This window comes from Rana temporaria, chromosome 3, assembly GCF_905171775.1.
Source record: "Rana temporaria chromosome 3, aRanTem1.1, whole genome shotgun sequence".
Lineage (NCBI taxonomy): Eukaryota > Metazoa > Chordata > Amphibia > Anura > Ranidae > Rana > Rana temporaria.
In genome coordinates, this window is record NC_053491.1 from 425,990,948 (window position 1) to 426,006,326 (window position 15,379).

Sequence of the window (15,379 nt, forward strand, 5' to 3'; positions counted from 1 at the left end):
AGGAGAGTCAGGACGCTCTCTACGTTGCAGATAGAGAAAGGAGCCGTGTGTTAGTGAGCCTTGCATTACTGTGTGGAGTTACAGACAGAACAGGAAGTGAGGATTTCTCAGAAGAAATAAGGACATAAGCAAAATAGAAGGATGAGGTAAGTGAAGGAGGACTGCACTAAGATAAAAGGAAGCTATTTAGGAAAAAAAAAAATACCGTATTTATCGGCGTATACCGCGCGCCCCAAGCTTAGAAGGGAAGTTTAAGGAAAAAAAAAAAAAAAAAAAAAAAACTTACATTTTGAATGTCTTGCCCGGCGTCCGTCTGCGGCCTTGCGCGGGGTCCGTCCAGCCTTGTCGGTGTCCGTCTGCTGTCTTGCCCGGCATCGTGTCCATCGGCGGCCTTGTCCGGTGTCCGTCTGCCGGGGGTTGCAGCGTTGTGTGTTTGAGTTTGTCGCCTCGGTCGAGCTGTGCAGAGCCGGATTTCTGGTGTGTTCGGCTTCTCTCGGCTCCTCTTGCATGGCTGCGGGAGGAGCCGAGCCTAGCTGAGTGCCCAGTACACTCGACTCGGTCTTTGTCGGCAGCGCTCTGAGACAGCAAGGATCGGCGTATAATGCACACCCACGATTTTCCCCTGATTTTAAGGGGAAAAAAGTGTGCGTTATACGCCGATAAATACGATAATATTGTACCTTTACAACCCCTTCAACTCTGAATAAGCAGACAGCAGAATTGTCAGTCTGGGGGGGGGGGGGGGGGGGTGTTGAATGTATTATCAGATTTAGATGCATTAACAAATTGAAGCCAAATTCCAAAATTCCAGCTCGCACTTTATGGGTTACAGCAAACAGTTTTTTTCCTTTACATGAAGAAATAAAAACTGAAGCATTTTAACCACCCCTTCCAGCGTTGAATGGTTTGTCTCATCCATGTAAACTGATACATTCTGCTGGAGAGATTGTGCTTTTGAAAAACATACTTTCTGGCCAGATGAAAATAGAAGAAAAGCCTAAAAAGGAAAAACGGATAAAGCCATCACGAGGAGTGGTAAGCCGCAATATAATAAAAAAAGTTTGTTTTTGGGTTTAATGTAGATAAAAATAAAAATTATATTAATATATACTTAAAATACAAACTGCCAGCCAGTTCTATGTAATGTATATGGATACACAATATAAAAATGGAAAAAGTTAACATAAGGAATAATATTTTCCTACGCACAGATGGCTTCCTGTTGAGTAAACGAACAGAAGAAACATTCCTGTCGCTTGCAAGCCTGCAGTATAACACAGCAGCCAAAATAGAACAGAGAGCTGCACAGGAAGAACGTACGAGTGCCAAACAGCTCATTGTCTTACAGGCAGATTTGTGAATGTTTTCAGCAGCTCTTTTTGTTTCAATAATGGGGTCAGGAAGATCAGAACATGGAATATTGTGAGCGGTTCTACGGAGAACACAACAAATAAGAAGCAGTTAAAGTGTCTTCAGAACATATCTATACACAAGAACTCGGGCCAGGCACAGAGCGGTTCTGCAGATTGTGGGATATATTTGGATTCCTCAGATGCCGTGAGTCATTCGCCCACATACTGCACATCTGAATCATAAACCAAGCAAAACAAGCTGTCAGGAAGCATAAAATCTTTTAGATTCTAGCGATGAGCAAATCAGTCACACGATGCAGAATATGCGATATGGAGGAATGAGCCGTGTAAATGTTACAAAGACATGGCCGCCATCATCATACACATATCCCAAACCGTCCTCTCCGCTCTTCTCAAGACCTCCTACTGCCAAGCTCTCTCGTCTCCTCCTCACATGCTCGTCTCCAGGATTTCTCCAGAGCCTCTCCCATCCTCTGGAACTCTCCACCTCAACCTGTCTGGATATCCCCTACTCTCGCTACCTTCAGGCAATCCCTGAAAACTCATCTCTTCGGGGAAGCCCATCACGTCTCCGACTAATCTTTTACCACTTCCATCAGCTCATTCCCCACAGTTACAACCTTTTGTACCACCTGCCCCACCCTATTAGATTGTAAACTCTTCTGAGCAGGGCCCTCTTAATCCTCTTGTATTTTATTGTATTGTAACTGTATTGTCTCCCATTTATATTGTAAAGCGCTGCGTAAACTGTTAGCGCTATATAGGGCTGAAACAATTTATCGATTAATCGAAAACTAATCGATTAAAATCGGGCAGTAACATAATGGGGTTAAAAAAAAAAAAAAAACGAAAATTAGCCCTTTATAGTACAAAAAGAGAAAATCGCTTCTGTAAATATTACTTTCACTGTCCCACAGAAAAAAATTTAACCCCTTACAGTAGCGATTATTTGCTCTTTTTGTACTAATTTTATATTTTTTTAACCCCCATTATGTTACTAAACATCTCAGGCCTGGGCCACACCTCTGTTTTTTTGGTGCTTTTTGCAGAAACACACTACAGTTCATGTAATGCGTTTTTGTGGCAATTTGTGTTTTTTAATCTGCCAAACAACAAATTGGCCAAAAAAAAAAGTAAAAATGCAAATCGGAGCAAAATTACCTTTTTTTTCACGGTTATTAACTGATTAATCAAAACAATAAATAGGCCAACTAATCGATTATGAAAAAAAAATCGTTAGTTGCAGCCCTAGCGCTATATAAATCCTGTATAATAATAAAAATACTACTACTACTACTACACTATAGACTACAGTGAGACTATCATTGCACACAATCCAGATCATTTTACAGCACAACAGCACTTCTGTGCCTTTTATAAGGTCAGGTCATCCAAAACTGATATTTTAAAGTGGTAGTAAAGCCGCTGGTGTTTTTTTTTTTTCATACCTGTAAAGCAAAAGCCATAATGAGCTAGTATGCACCGCATATTAGCTCATTATGAAATACTTACCTTGGAACGAGGTATGGGGAACTTACCTGGTCCACGCCGAGGGAGATGTCATCTTTCCTCGGCGTGTCTTCCGGGTATCGCCGCTCCAGCGCTGTGATTGGCTGGAGCGGGGGAGACTTCTGTCCGGCAAGGTCCGGCGACTGCCCTTAGCCGAAGATCCCCGCTGCGCATGCGCCGCTGCAGTCAGCGGCGCACTGCGAGGGGAATATCTCCTAAACTGTACAGGTTTAGGAGATATTATTTATACTATTATTTATACTTACAGGTAAGCCTTATTATAGGCTTACCTGTAAGTGAAAGTGGTAGTACAGAGTATACTACCACTTTAATATTGGAAAACACTGTTTTTTTAGATCTTAGATCAGTGGTCATGAACTCCTGTCCTCAGGACCCACTAACAGGCCAGGTTTGCAAGATAACTGAAATACATCACAGGTGATATCATTTGCTGCTCAGTGATTGCAGTATTCCAGTCTGCATCTCCCCAAGGTAATACATAAAACCTGGCCTGTTAGTGGGCCCTGAGGACAGGGTTGATGACCGCTGTCTTAGATGGTGTCCCTGCCATTGTTTCTGGCCACACGTCAACCTACATTGTAGTTGTGGTGGTTCCCAGTCCTGCAGCATTCCTCAGATTTCTGTATAGTAATACAACAGAAGGGCATTTCCTCTTGTGTTGGTGGAAGCTTCTTACACCCTCAGGAAGGACACACCACCTCCCTCTCTGCTCTCTTCCTCTGTGCTCCACTCCCCCCTTTCTTGGCACGCATTTAAAGCGTCTCTGTTGCTACAATAAAAACGCACAACAAAATCCTCCCCTCAAAGAAGAGAGTCCATACTTGCCTACTGAGCCACCCCGATCTGCACTGTATTGCAGAGATACAGCTGACTGAGGAATCTTCAGCATCTGGCACACTTCCAGGAATGCCAGGTGCCCAATTTCCAGCTGTCTCCAACCTTTCTAAACAAAAGGGCCAGTTTACTGTCCAGACCTCAAGACCATTGGAAGTAGAAAATGTCCTGGCATCGGTGGGAGTACACAAACGCCCCATCTTTGGTGTCAGTGAGAAGAATAGTGCCTCATCATTGGTGTCATTGGATGGGAAGACTGATGCCTTGTCACTGGAAGGAATTGTGCCCCTTGCTTGGTGTCATTTGGAGGAATTATGCCCCTTGCTTGGTGTCACTGGAAGGAATTGTGCCCCTTGGAGGAATTGTGCCCCTTGCTTGGTGTCACTGGAAGGAATTGTGCCCCTTACTTGGTGTCACTGGAAGGAATTGTGCCCCTTGCTTGGTGTCAAAGGATGAAATATTGCCCCAAAGGCCGGCTAAAGGAAAGCAAAGGGCCACAGTTTGGAGACCAATTGCCCCAGCCCTTATGTCATTCCTGTGTCCTGCAGTAATGTAGGGGCCAGTAGCAGGAACCAAAGAGCACAGCAAGGGGTCAGTCATCCAAAAGTGTCAGATTCTAAAGATTCTTCTTCAGGAAGTTGTATTTCTACAATAACTGGTACAGTCCAGATTGGCAGTCGCTTTAATTATCACACTATGTGTTACCCCTTTTTCTGTACTCCATCCTCAGTGATATCTATCATGGGAGGCGGGACATTGTATTAAAGAGGCTGCTGTGTAAACAGGAGATTCTACTGTATGTAATCTGTTGGCACTCGTCCTGCCCCCCCCCCCCCCTCCGAGGCTGCAGATGGGCATCGATCAGGCTGCATTCATGGCAATGGCGAGGCTGCATTCATGGGCAATGGCGAGGCTGCATTCATGGGCAATGGCGAGGCTGCATTCATGGGCAATGACCCTTATTTTGCTTCACAGTTCTTTATTTGCATTTTTTTTCCCTGAAACTTCCCTCCTAAAGTGAAGGTGTGTGTTATATGCTGATAAATATATCCAAATAACACGCCCAAGCTCATCTCTTCACCCCACACAGCCACAAAGGCAGGATAATTATTGTTGGGCCATGTATTAGTGCTCGGGCAAACACACTTGGACCACATTTTAATGGTTCAAAGGATGTCAGCAAAATGGTCGGCCCTTACGCATGTTCACTTCATCAAATCCGGCCCTCTTTGAAAAAAAGTTTGGACACCCCTGATATAGAGCCTTAAAAAAAGGTATTCATACCCCTTGAAATTTTCCAAATTTATCATGTTACAACGAAAAATGTAAATGCATTTTATTGGGATTTTATGGGATAGACCAACACAAAGTGGCACATAATTGTGAAGTAGAAGGAAAATGATAATTGGTTTTCAATAAAAAAATAAAGTGAAAAGTGTGGTGTGCATTTCAATTCCCTGTCCCTGGTGAAGAAAAGCATCCCCACAACATGATGCTGCCACCACCATGTTTCACGGTGGGGATGGTGTGTTCAGGGTGATGTGCAGTGTTACTTTTCCACAACACCTAGCGTTTTGCTTTTAGGCCAAAAAGTTAAAAAATAAATAAAAAAACTTGCATTTGACCAGAGTACCTTGTTCCACGTTTGCCGTGTCCCCCACATGGCTTCTCGCAAACTGCAAACGGGACTTCTTATGCCTTTCTTCTTGCCACTCTTCCATAAAGGCCAGATTTGTGAAGTGTACGACTAATAGTTGTCCTGTGGAGAGATTCCCCCACCTGAGCTGTGGATTTCTGCAGCTCCTCCAGAGTTACTCTGCTGTTTCTCTGATTAATACTCTCCTTGCCCGGCCTGTCAGTTTAGGTGGACGACAATGTCTTTGTAGATTTGCAGTTGTTCCATACTCTTTCCATTTTAGGATGATGGATTGAACAGTGCTCCGTGAGATGTTTAAAGATGCGGTTTGTTCACTAAGGTTATCCAACAAACCTCTGAGGGCTTCACAGAACAGCTTCATACTGAGATTAAATTACACACAGGTGGACTCTATGGCAATTGGTTCCACTACATTTTAGTTAGAGGTATCAGAGTAAGGCCCCTTTCACACAGGCTTTCCGATCAGTTCCGCCTGTCAGTTTTTTTAAGGCGGACCTGATCGCACACTCCATTCACCTCTATGGAGCGGCGGATGTTAGGGGTGACATGTCTGCTGCTATCCGATCTTCTCTGCCAAATCCAGACGGAAGGAAGGTCCTATTTTCCATCCGTCTGTTGGATCGGATGGAATCAGATGAAAAAATGGACAGGTGGTCCGTTTTCATCCGATCTTCCCATAGAGAAGAGTGGGACTCTGACAGGTCCTTCTTGGCACAGTGAGCGAAGATGGACCAGTCATCCACCTGCTTAGCGGATCGATCCCCCCGCTGAGCCAGCAGAGTGAGTCAAAACGGACAATCCTGTGCGAAAGGTCTATCACATAAAACAACTAAAAACGTAAATTATTGGGATAACATGACAAAATGTGGAAAATTTCAAGGGGTATAAATACTTTTTCAAGGTACTGTAGGTAGACTCCAATTAATCGGACACCAGTCTGCACGTTGCATCCTGCCCTATCTACCCAATGTTTTCTCAGTTGTACATCTTATAAACTTTCAGCTCCCTCAGCCCAGCGTTTATACTGACACTGCTCTTTTTTTCACCTCAGACATCCAACTGTAGGGTCTTCCAACACAGACCTTTAGTACACAAAAATGATGTAGACACAGGCACGTGAATTAGGTGTATTAGGGTATCTCATGCATGTCAGAGCCTCTCCTCTTATGTGGTCAAAAGTGGTAGGTATAGCCCTCAAAAGGGCCCCCTGGGTAGAACTATATTATGTATGACATCACATCATTGCAGCAAGCAGCAATGAGACTGAGGAATTTCACCAGCACGCCACACCACGTCTCCAAAAAATGGGTCCAAAACTTTTTTCACCAATCACATTGTTACAACAATGTTTCGGAGCCTCGCAGGACCCCTTTATCAGGCATGGGAAGTCGCATTTCTACGACACAATTTTTCAACCCAGCCTGACTATTCTTTTAAAGAAAAATGATTGATTGGACAGATTCGGGAGAGCAAAAATATATTTTCAGAGTCATATTACACCCTATTGTCTAGCTAACACCTGAGCTCCATGACCAGCTTATTGATAGTCATAGGTGTGCACAGCCTATTGCATTAGGGTGTGCACCAGTGCTGTATCCTGGCCTAGGCCAACAAGGCTCAGGCCTAGGGTAGCACTTTGCAGGAGGGCAGCACGGAAAGTGTCCCCGCCGACTTTTGCTACACTGTTAGTGTAGTGCCAGTCTTATGGGCTGGCAGGGCTGCCATCAGGGGGGGGGGGGGGGGGGAAACAGGCATTTTTTTTTTTGCATTACACCTGTAAGTGGCCCGGTGGGCCCCCCCCCCCCCCGCTTATCTTGCGTCAGGAGAGAAGAGAATACACGTTTTTTTTTTTTTTCGTCAGCACCCCCTCCCCCCCGGTTTTCTGCTCAAGGGGGACCCTGCCTAAAGCTGTGTAAGGGGCCCCAAAATTTGTGATGGCTGCCCTCTGGGCCGGATTGGGCTGAGAGGCAAATTAGTCCATAAAGCCATTTATTATTTACCATCCATGTACAATTGCAGAGATTTCCCTTCACTTCCTGCCCCATAGCCAAACAGGAAGTGAGAGGAAATCCCTGCAAATTAAGGTAATCCATTTCCCACCCCCCCCTAGGCCCTCAGAACTAGTGTCCCCACTCGAAAAGTGGGGCGGGTCTAGGGTGGGACTTAAACAGAAACGGATGTGGCCTTGACATGAAGGGGTGGGTCATATTTAAATTAGGGGGTGCACGAGTTTAGTCAGGCCTAGGGCAGCACAAAACCTAAATACACCACTGGTGTGCACCCCAAAGCTCCAACACATATGCGTTTGACATTTTTACCAGACTCTTCCCCACTCTCCAGCCTGAAACAATGGGAGGAAAGGGGAGCAAGGGAGCACATGGGGGACCCGGGCAACAAAAGGAAGAGGAACAGGGAAAGGAGGGGTGGCATATATTAGTACCGATCCCCTATATTTTCCTCCTGAGGGAGCTGAATGTTGACAAAAGGGAGAGGAGGAGAAGCCTAGCTTCAGATGCTGCAGGAGGAAAATACAGATCGGTTTCACTAAATTCCACCCCCACCACCTCTCCTGTCCAGGTTCTGAGGATTGGCAAGGAAGGATTGCGGTTTACCTGTCACCTGCTCACCATTGACACGTTGCCAACCCCAGGATGAGGGTGTGCCCAGGCACACCCCCTGCGCACACCTATGTTGGTAGTCTCAGGGCAGCCTGGGCTGACCTTCTCATCCTACTTACCAAGAGACCCCTCTGGCTAAGCAGTAGGGAAAAGATTCTGTTATAATTATGAGGAAGGATGAACTCCTCCCGTATGATGCAGTCAACCTGAGAGAGACACATTCATAAAGATTTTACCACACACTGTATGTGGTACAGACATTCTCAGTGCTGGTTACCTCGCTCCTTCACTGGAGAGGAGATTGGAGTTTCTGCTTCAGGCGTGTCAAAGTTTCCCTCAGAGTCGGAGCTGTGGAAGACAGTAAACCGGTTTTGTTAGATTCTTCTCATTGTTCCTAAAAAATAAAGCCCTCTTGTCTAATAAGAAACATCAGTTAGTGAACAGTTCAAATTAGGGCCTAATTAGGAGGAAATTTAAGTGTAAAACTAAATAGCGCCCCCCCATAAAAACAATACACAGTATTGATAATGTCAATTAAATCAAAGTTACTTGATAACCATCATCTGGAGCGGAATTTCAACATACAGTAAAACCTTGGTTTGAGAGTAACTTGGTTTGAGAGCGTCTTGAAAAGACAAGCAACAATTTTTAATACATTTTGACTTGATATACAAGCAATGTCTTGATATATGAGTAGCGTCATGTCACAACTGCGAATAAAATAGAAAAGGAGGTGCCTCCAAGTGTAGCAATATTGTTACATTTAATGAAGGTACAACATTTAGAAACTCACATGGTTGATGATTAAAACAGGCACATCCAAGTATGCAGGGTAAAGCTTTCGGATCACTCTACTGCAGGGTAGTCTTCCCGGTCACGATTGCAGACCGATTGCGGTGAGAACCGGTGGTGAGGATGACAGTCTAGGTGGATCGCTTTACCCCGGATGCCTGCATACTTAGATGTGCCTCTTTTAAAGAGGAAGTAAACCCCCTTCCCCGTAAAACGGGGGGACCTGCAAGAGAAAGGCATAATGAGTTAGTATGCTTAGCATACTAGCTCATTATGTGGCACTCACCTGATATCGAAGCCCCCGAAGTCCTCCTCGTTCCCCGCCACCATGTCCCCTCCCAGATACTTCCTGTTTTCGTCGCTCCGGCACTGCGATTGGCAGTGCCGGAGCGACGTTACCAGTAGGTCCCCGCGAATGCGCTGAAATACGGCATTAACCCTGGTTATACCATTAAGAAAAAACATCACTTTCAGTGCGCCAGCGCCGTTGTTTACAGCGCAAATGCGCCGTAGACATCAGCGCCTGTAATTACAGTAAATATCTCCTACACCGTGCAGGTTTAGGAGATATTTCTTGAATCTACAGGTAAGCCTTAATCTAGGCTTACCTTTAGGTGCAAGATGTGTGGTTGGGTTTACAACCACTTTAATCATCAACCATAAGAGTTGCTAAATGTTGTACCTTCATTAAATGTAACCATATTGCTACACTAAGGCCCCTTTCACATTGAGGAGTTTTTCAGGCGGTACAGCGCTAAAAATAGCGCTGTTATACCAGCTACCTCAATGTGAAAGCCAGAGGGCTTTCACACTGAGGCGATGCGCTGGCGGGAGACAAAAAAATCTCCTGTCAGCAGCATCTTTGGAGCGGTGAGAGGAGCAGTGTGTATACCGCTCCTTCCCATTGAAAACAATGGGAAACCGCGGCAATACCGCCCGCAATGCGCCTCTATAGAGGCGCATTGCGGGCGGTATTAACCCTTTATCGGCCGCTAGCAGGGGTTAATACTGCACCGCTAGCGGTCAATTCCCGCGGCAATCTCGGCGGTATAGCGCCGCTATTTTTAGCGGCGATATACCGCCACCGCGGCTACAGGTCCAATGTGAAAGGGGCCTTAGAGGCGCCTCTCTTCTCTTTTATACTCTGTAGCTCCTGCTGGATTTTGCTTCTAATCCCCTTGTGGAGGCTTCCATTTGTGGATGGACATTTTATGGTTATATAACTTATCACATTGCTATAATCTTTTTATATGGACTATAAACTGAAGGACCTACAGAAAAAATGGTTGCGGAAAGAATCATTTGAGTTTTCATTATTTCTTATGGGAAAATTCCCTTTGATATACAAGTGCTTTGGATTACAAGCATGTTTCTGGAACGAATTATGCTCGCAATCCAAGGTTTTACTGTAATTTGAAAAATTACATTAGCCAATGCATCGGGCGAAAAGTCACTCGGTTGTAAAACGGTTGGACATTTTAGGTACAGTAAGTGCTCATAATACAGTTTGGTCAAATCTAAGAGACTGGGGGGTGATGTGCGCACCTGCACCTATTCCCTTGTAACTACCTATGTTGCAAAATACAGGGTAAATTAAACAGAAAAAGCTATTTTTTTGCGGGGTTTTTTTTTTATACTATTTTTGGGCGATAGAAGGTCTTTTACTGTCCCCGTGGTTAATCATTGTTATGTTATTCTTAAGAATCTATTGAAAGAGATAAAGTAGTGTTAGATTTCAAAAGATCATGGGGAGTGAAGGCAAAGCACACATTGCAACAAAACCACGAAATGTATTTTCTCTCACACATGAAAGCTGAAACAAAGAATAACCACACTACTGCCTGGGAAGGCCAATCACATTTACTGCTACATACAGAACAATTAAGCTACATTCAGGGCCCATTTAGATCTATGTGTGGGCATAGAGGTGGGTGTTTTTTGTAGTATTAGGCAGATGCATTTCAATCCGTTTTTGCATTTAAAATTTGGAATGGGTAGAATTTAACAGGCATTGCCCAAGGCTTGACAATACCCATTTCCAATGCATGAAAATGCACATCATACATTATCTCACAAAAGTCAGTACACCCCTCACATTTTTGTAAATATTTTATTACAGTAAAACCTTGATTTGCAGGCATAATTTGTTCCAGAAACATGCTTGTAATCCAAATCACTTGTATATCAAAGAGGCGCCTCTAAGTGTAGCAATACGTTTCTAAATGTTATACCTTCATTAAATGTAACCGTATTGCTACACTTATGCCGCGTACAGACGGTCGTTTTTTGTGATGAAAAAAAAAACGACGTTTTAAATCATGAAATAAAACAACGTTATCATCATTTTCAAAGACGAAGTTGCCTACACACCATGCTCTAGCAAAGCGAGGTTACGTTTCACCACTTTTTTCAATTGAAGCTCGCTTCATAACTAGCTTCTGGGCATGCGCGGGTTTAAAAACGTTGTTTTAAACGTCGTTTTTTGCTACACACGGTCAATTTCTGTGAAACAAAAAACGACGTTTTGAAAAACGACACAAAAAATTCAAGCATGTTCGAATTTTTTTTTTGGTCGTTTTTTTGAAGACATAAAACAACGTTTTGCCCACACACAATCATTTTAAATGACGTTTTTTAAAACGTCGTTTTTTTTCATCACAAAAAACGACTGTCTGTACGCGGCATTAGAGGCTCCTCTCTTGAATGAATGAAGAACTTGTATAGCGCGGCACATGCGAACTAAATCGCCTCTGGGCGCTTGTTGTTCCTGTCTCTTTTGGTATCAGAAGAGATGAGTTTTGATCTTTCTCCTGAATGCCAAGTGGTTTTCCTCCAACCGAATGTTGGTTGGTAAAGCGTTCCATAGTCTGGGACCTTGGACAGCAAATCTTCTTTCTCCTTTGGACTTGTAATTGGCTTTTGGGATTTGGAGCAGGTTTTGGTTGGTGGATCGCAAAACGCGATTGGGATTATGAGTTTTTATTTTTTCACATAGATAATGGGGAGCATTCCCATGGATACATCTATGCGTTAGGCAGAGTGCTTTAAAAGCAATTCTGTCTTTTACTGGCAGCCAGTGAAGGGCTCTCAGTGAAGGTGAGATTGATTCCCAAGGTTTTTTCCCAGTCACTAGTCTGGCGGCCGTATTTTGCACGACTTGCAGACGAGCGATTTGGTACTTTGGGAGACCGAGGTAGAGGGCGTTTGCATAATCCAATCTGGAGTTTACAATCGCTCCCACCACGGTCGCAATGTCTTCTTTGGGAATAAAAGGAGTGAGTTTGCGTAGTAGGCGCAGCAGATGGTGAGATCCGCTGACCACTGACCCTATTTGTGCGTCCATTGTCATGTAGGAGTCAAAGATGACCCCGAGACTTTTGACTTTGGCGCTAGGGGTGATGATTTTGCCCAGAATGGGCGGGGGCAAACAAGTTGTTGCAGGTTGATTCATACGCTTAGCGTGAAACAGGAGAAGTTCTGTTTTCGCTCCGTTGAGTTTGAGATAACTCTGTCATCCAGTTCTCTATCAAAGAGAGGCATGTCTCTAGATTGAGATGGTGATCCTTTTTGTTGCAAATGCGGAAATACAGTTGCGTGTCGTCTGCATATGAGTGATAAAGCAGTTTTTGTCTGCTAATGATTTTAAAAAGAGGACGAAGATAGATGTTAAACAGCACCGGTGATAGAGGCGATCCTTGAGGGACTCCGTGCGATACCGTGCGTTTCTCAGAAGTGAAAGGTCCCAATTTCACTGTTTGTGATCGGTTTTCCAAAAAAGAGGAGAACCAAGATAGATCACCTTCTGCAACTTTGGCTACGTCCGCTAGCCGAGTCAGTAATAGTTTGTGGTCTACGGTGTCAAAGGCAGCGCTTAGGTCCAGCAGAACCAGGAGACAAGATTCTCCTTCGTCTGCAGCCTCTAGAGCATCGTCCCATATTTTGAGCAATGCTGTTTCTGTACCGTGTCCGGGGCGGAAACCCGATTGAAATGGATCAAGTAGATTATGGGTATCTAGATGCTGTTGCAGCTGTTGTACCACTACTTTCTCCATGACCTTGGAGAGAATGTTTAGGCCTGTTATGGGACGACGATGAAGTGGGTCCTTGGGGTCTAGGGTGGGTTTTTTCAAGATGGGTTGGACTATGCCCTCTTTTAACTGTGAGGGCACTATGCCTTCCTTGAAAGAGTGGTTTATAAGCTGCGTGATAGGAGGTGCCATGATATCGGCGCATTCCTTCAGCAGTTTAGTGGGAATTATATCATGTGGCGCTGTGCTGTTTCGCAAAGTACCAATGATATTTTTTGTGGCCTCAGTGGAGATGGGTTCTAGGGTGAACTTGAGTTTCTGACATGAAACTACTCTTATATCAAGACATCACTTGTATATAAAGGCAAAATTTATTAAAACATTTTGCTTGTCTTGCAAAACGCTCTCAAACCAAGTTACTCTCAAACCAAGGTTTTTCCTGTATAACTTTTCATGTGACAACACTGAAGAAATTACACTTTGCTACAATGTAAAACTAGTGAGTTGTACAGCTTGTAACAGTGTAAATTTGCTGTCCCCTCAAAAAACAACACACAGCCATTAAAGCAAAGTTCCACCCAAAAATGGAACTTCCGCTTTCCGGAATCCCCCCCTCCGGTGTCACATTTGGCACCTTTCAGAGGTGGGGGGGGGGGGGGCAGATACCAATACAGGTATTTTGCTCCCACTTCCAAACATAGATACCGGAGCCCCCTGCGGGTATCTACGCCACTTCCGGGCGCCTTATCCGTCCCCCCACTGTCTTCTGTGAGACACACAGGTCCCAGAAGACAGCAGGGACCAGTGGGGTCACGCATGCACAGTAGGGAACCAGGAAGTGAAGCCGCAAAGCTTCACTTCCGGGTTCCCTTACCAAAGATGGCGGCTCCTCCACCCGAGAGCCGAGGTGCCAATATTGTGATCGGCTTCGGGTGCCAATATTGCGGACGCCCTGGACAGGTAAGTGTCCTTATTTTAAAAGTCAGCAGCTGCAGTATTTGCACCATTATTTTCCAGCACTGCCTTAAACCTCTTGGGCATGGAGTTCACCAGAGCGTCACAGGTTGCCACTGGAGTCCTCTTCCACTCCTCCATGACAACATCACGGAGCTGGTGGATGTTAGAGGCCTTGCGCACCTCCACCTTCCATTTGAGGATGCCCCACAGATGCTCAATAGGGTTTAGGTCTGGGGACATGCTTGGTCAGTCTATCACCTTTACCCTCAGATTCTTTAGCAAGGCAGTGGTTGTCTTGGAGGTGTGTTTGGGTTCCTTATGTTGGAATACTGCCCTGTGGCCCAGTCTCTGAAGGGAGGGGGGGGGGGGGATCATGCTCAGCTTCAGTATGTCTTTTGTATGATACTGTATGTACTGCCATTGACTTTGTTGGGCCTTTTTAATACTCGGATGCAGAGAAAAATGGAAAGGTCATATATTTCACAATACACTGCAACACTGAGAAGGGAACCGACTATATTTATTATGGAAAACCAACACAGGCATGTTAGCACGTCAGAATGCGTGCAATAAAATGCAACAGCGTAAATAAGCCCTCACTCTAGTCTCCTTCATTTAGTTTATGAAGGCGCAGGAGAAATTATCTGGGCAGTATATACAAACCTTACAACAATGCTTCCCAGACCAAGTTCTTTGGTGTTATTTACTCACGTTTACATGCGTTCTGGGTATCTAATCTCCACCTGGACGCACAGAGTTCTATTTACTCTAAACACAGCTAAACTGAATGCATCTAAAACACTGTAGAATGTGCAGTGTGAATTCTACCATTTAGGCCTCGTTCACATGGATGTGCAACAGTGTACATGTCAACACGGATGTGAAATTGGGTGCAATGACTGTGCAGCTGCTGCGACCCAACTGACATGAATGAGACTACCCACTCAGGGATGCACAGGTGTTGTGTGCATCAATGTGCAGACAAACACAGCCCTCGCACGGGCGTACGTTGTATTACACCTGTGTGAACAAGGGCTTAAAATCAATGCATGCGTTTAGAAATGTCCTCTAAAACGCATATACAAGCATGTATGGTCACCGCCAATGTGAATGAAGCTTTATTTTATTCATCTTGCTTTGTGTCCATTCTGCCCCACAGTCCACAAAGGTTTCAGTATTGATGTGTACGCCATGACTCAGAGACGGCTCATACAGAAATTGGATGTGGATTAAGGTTACACTGAGCCAGTCGGCCCCGCTGTGCCACACAGAGCTCTGGAATTGCAGCTGTTGCTTGCCCTGACCTCATACAATCCACCCTGAGGTGACCAGGTGACATCGAGAGTGACACAAAGACACAAGTGTGACTTGTCTCTTCAGGAGTTCGTTCATATCAGGGAAGGGATAGGCAGGTTCAGATATTCTCATATTAAAAATTTAGCATGACGTTATAACATTTATCTGAGCTCTGAAGGGCATAGCTAAAACAAGTCATTCAAGCAAATCAGCTTTATCTAAATCCAAGAAAAAAAATAAAAAGTAAATATTGCAGCTTACCAGCCTTCGGTGTGGTGGCTGTATTAGTTTTAT

At 44.6% G+C, this 15,379-nt stretch overlaps 1 protein-coding gene across 5 annotated transcripts in view; it reads right to left on the bottom strand.

The window, feature by feature from the left end:
* Positions 1 to 15,379, bottom strand: part of TACC1 (transforming acidic coiled-coil containing protein 1) — a 161,939-nt gene that overhangs the window by 85,773 nt on the left and 60,787 nt on the right. For all 5 annotated transcript variants that reach the window (XM_040346247.1, XM_040346243.1, XM_040346244.1 and 2 more), the window contains exon 2: positions 8,290 to 8,360. In XM_040346247.1, the coding sequence (XP_040202181.1) occupies positions 8,290 to 8,360 (71 nt within the window). The remainder of the gene's footprint in view (positions 1 to 8,289; positions 8,361 to 15,379) is intronic.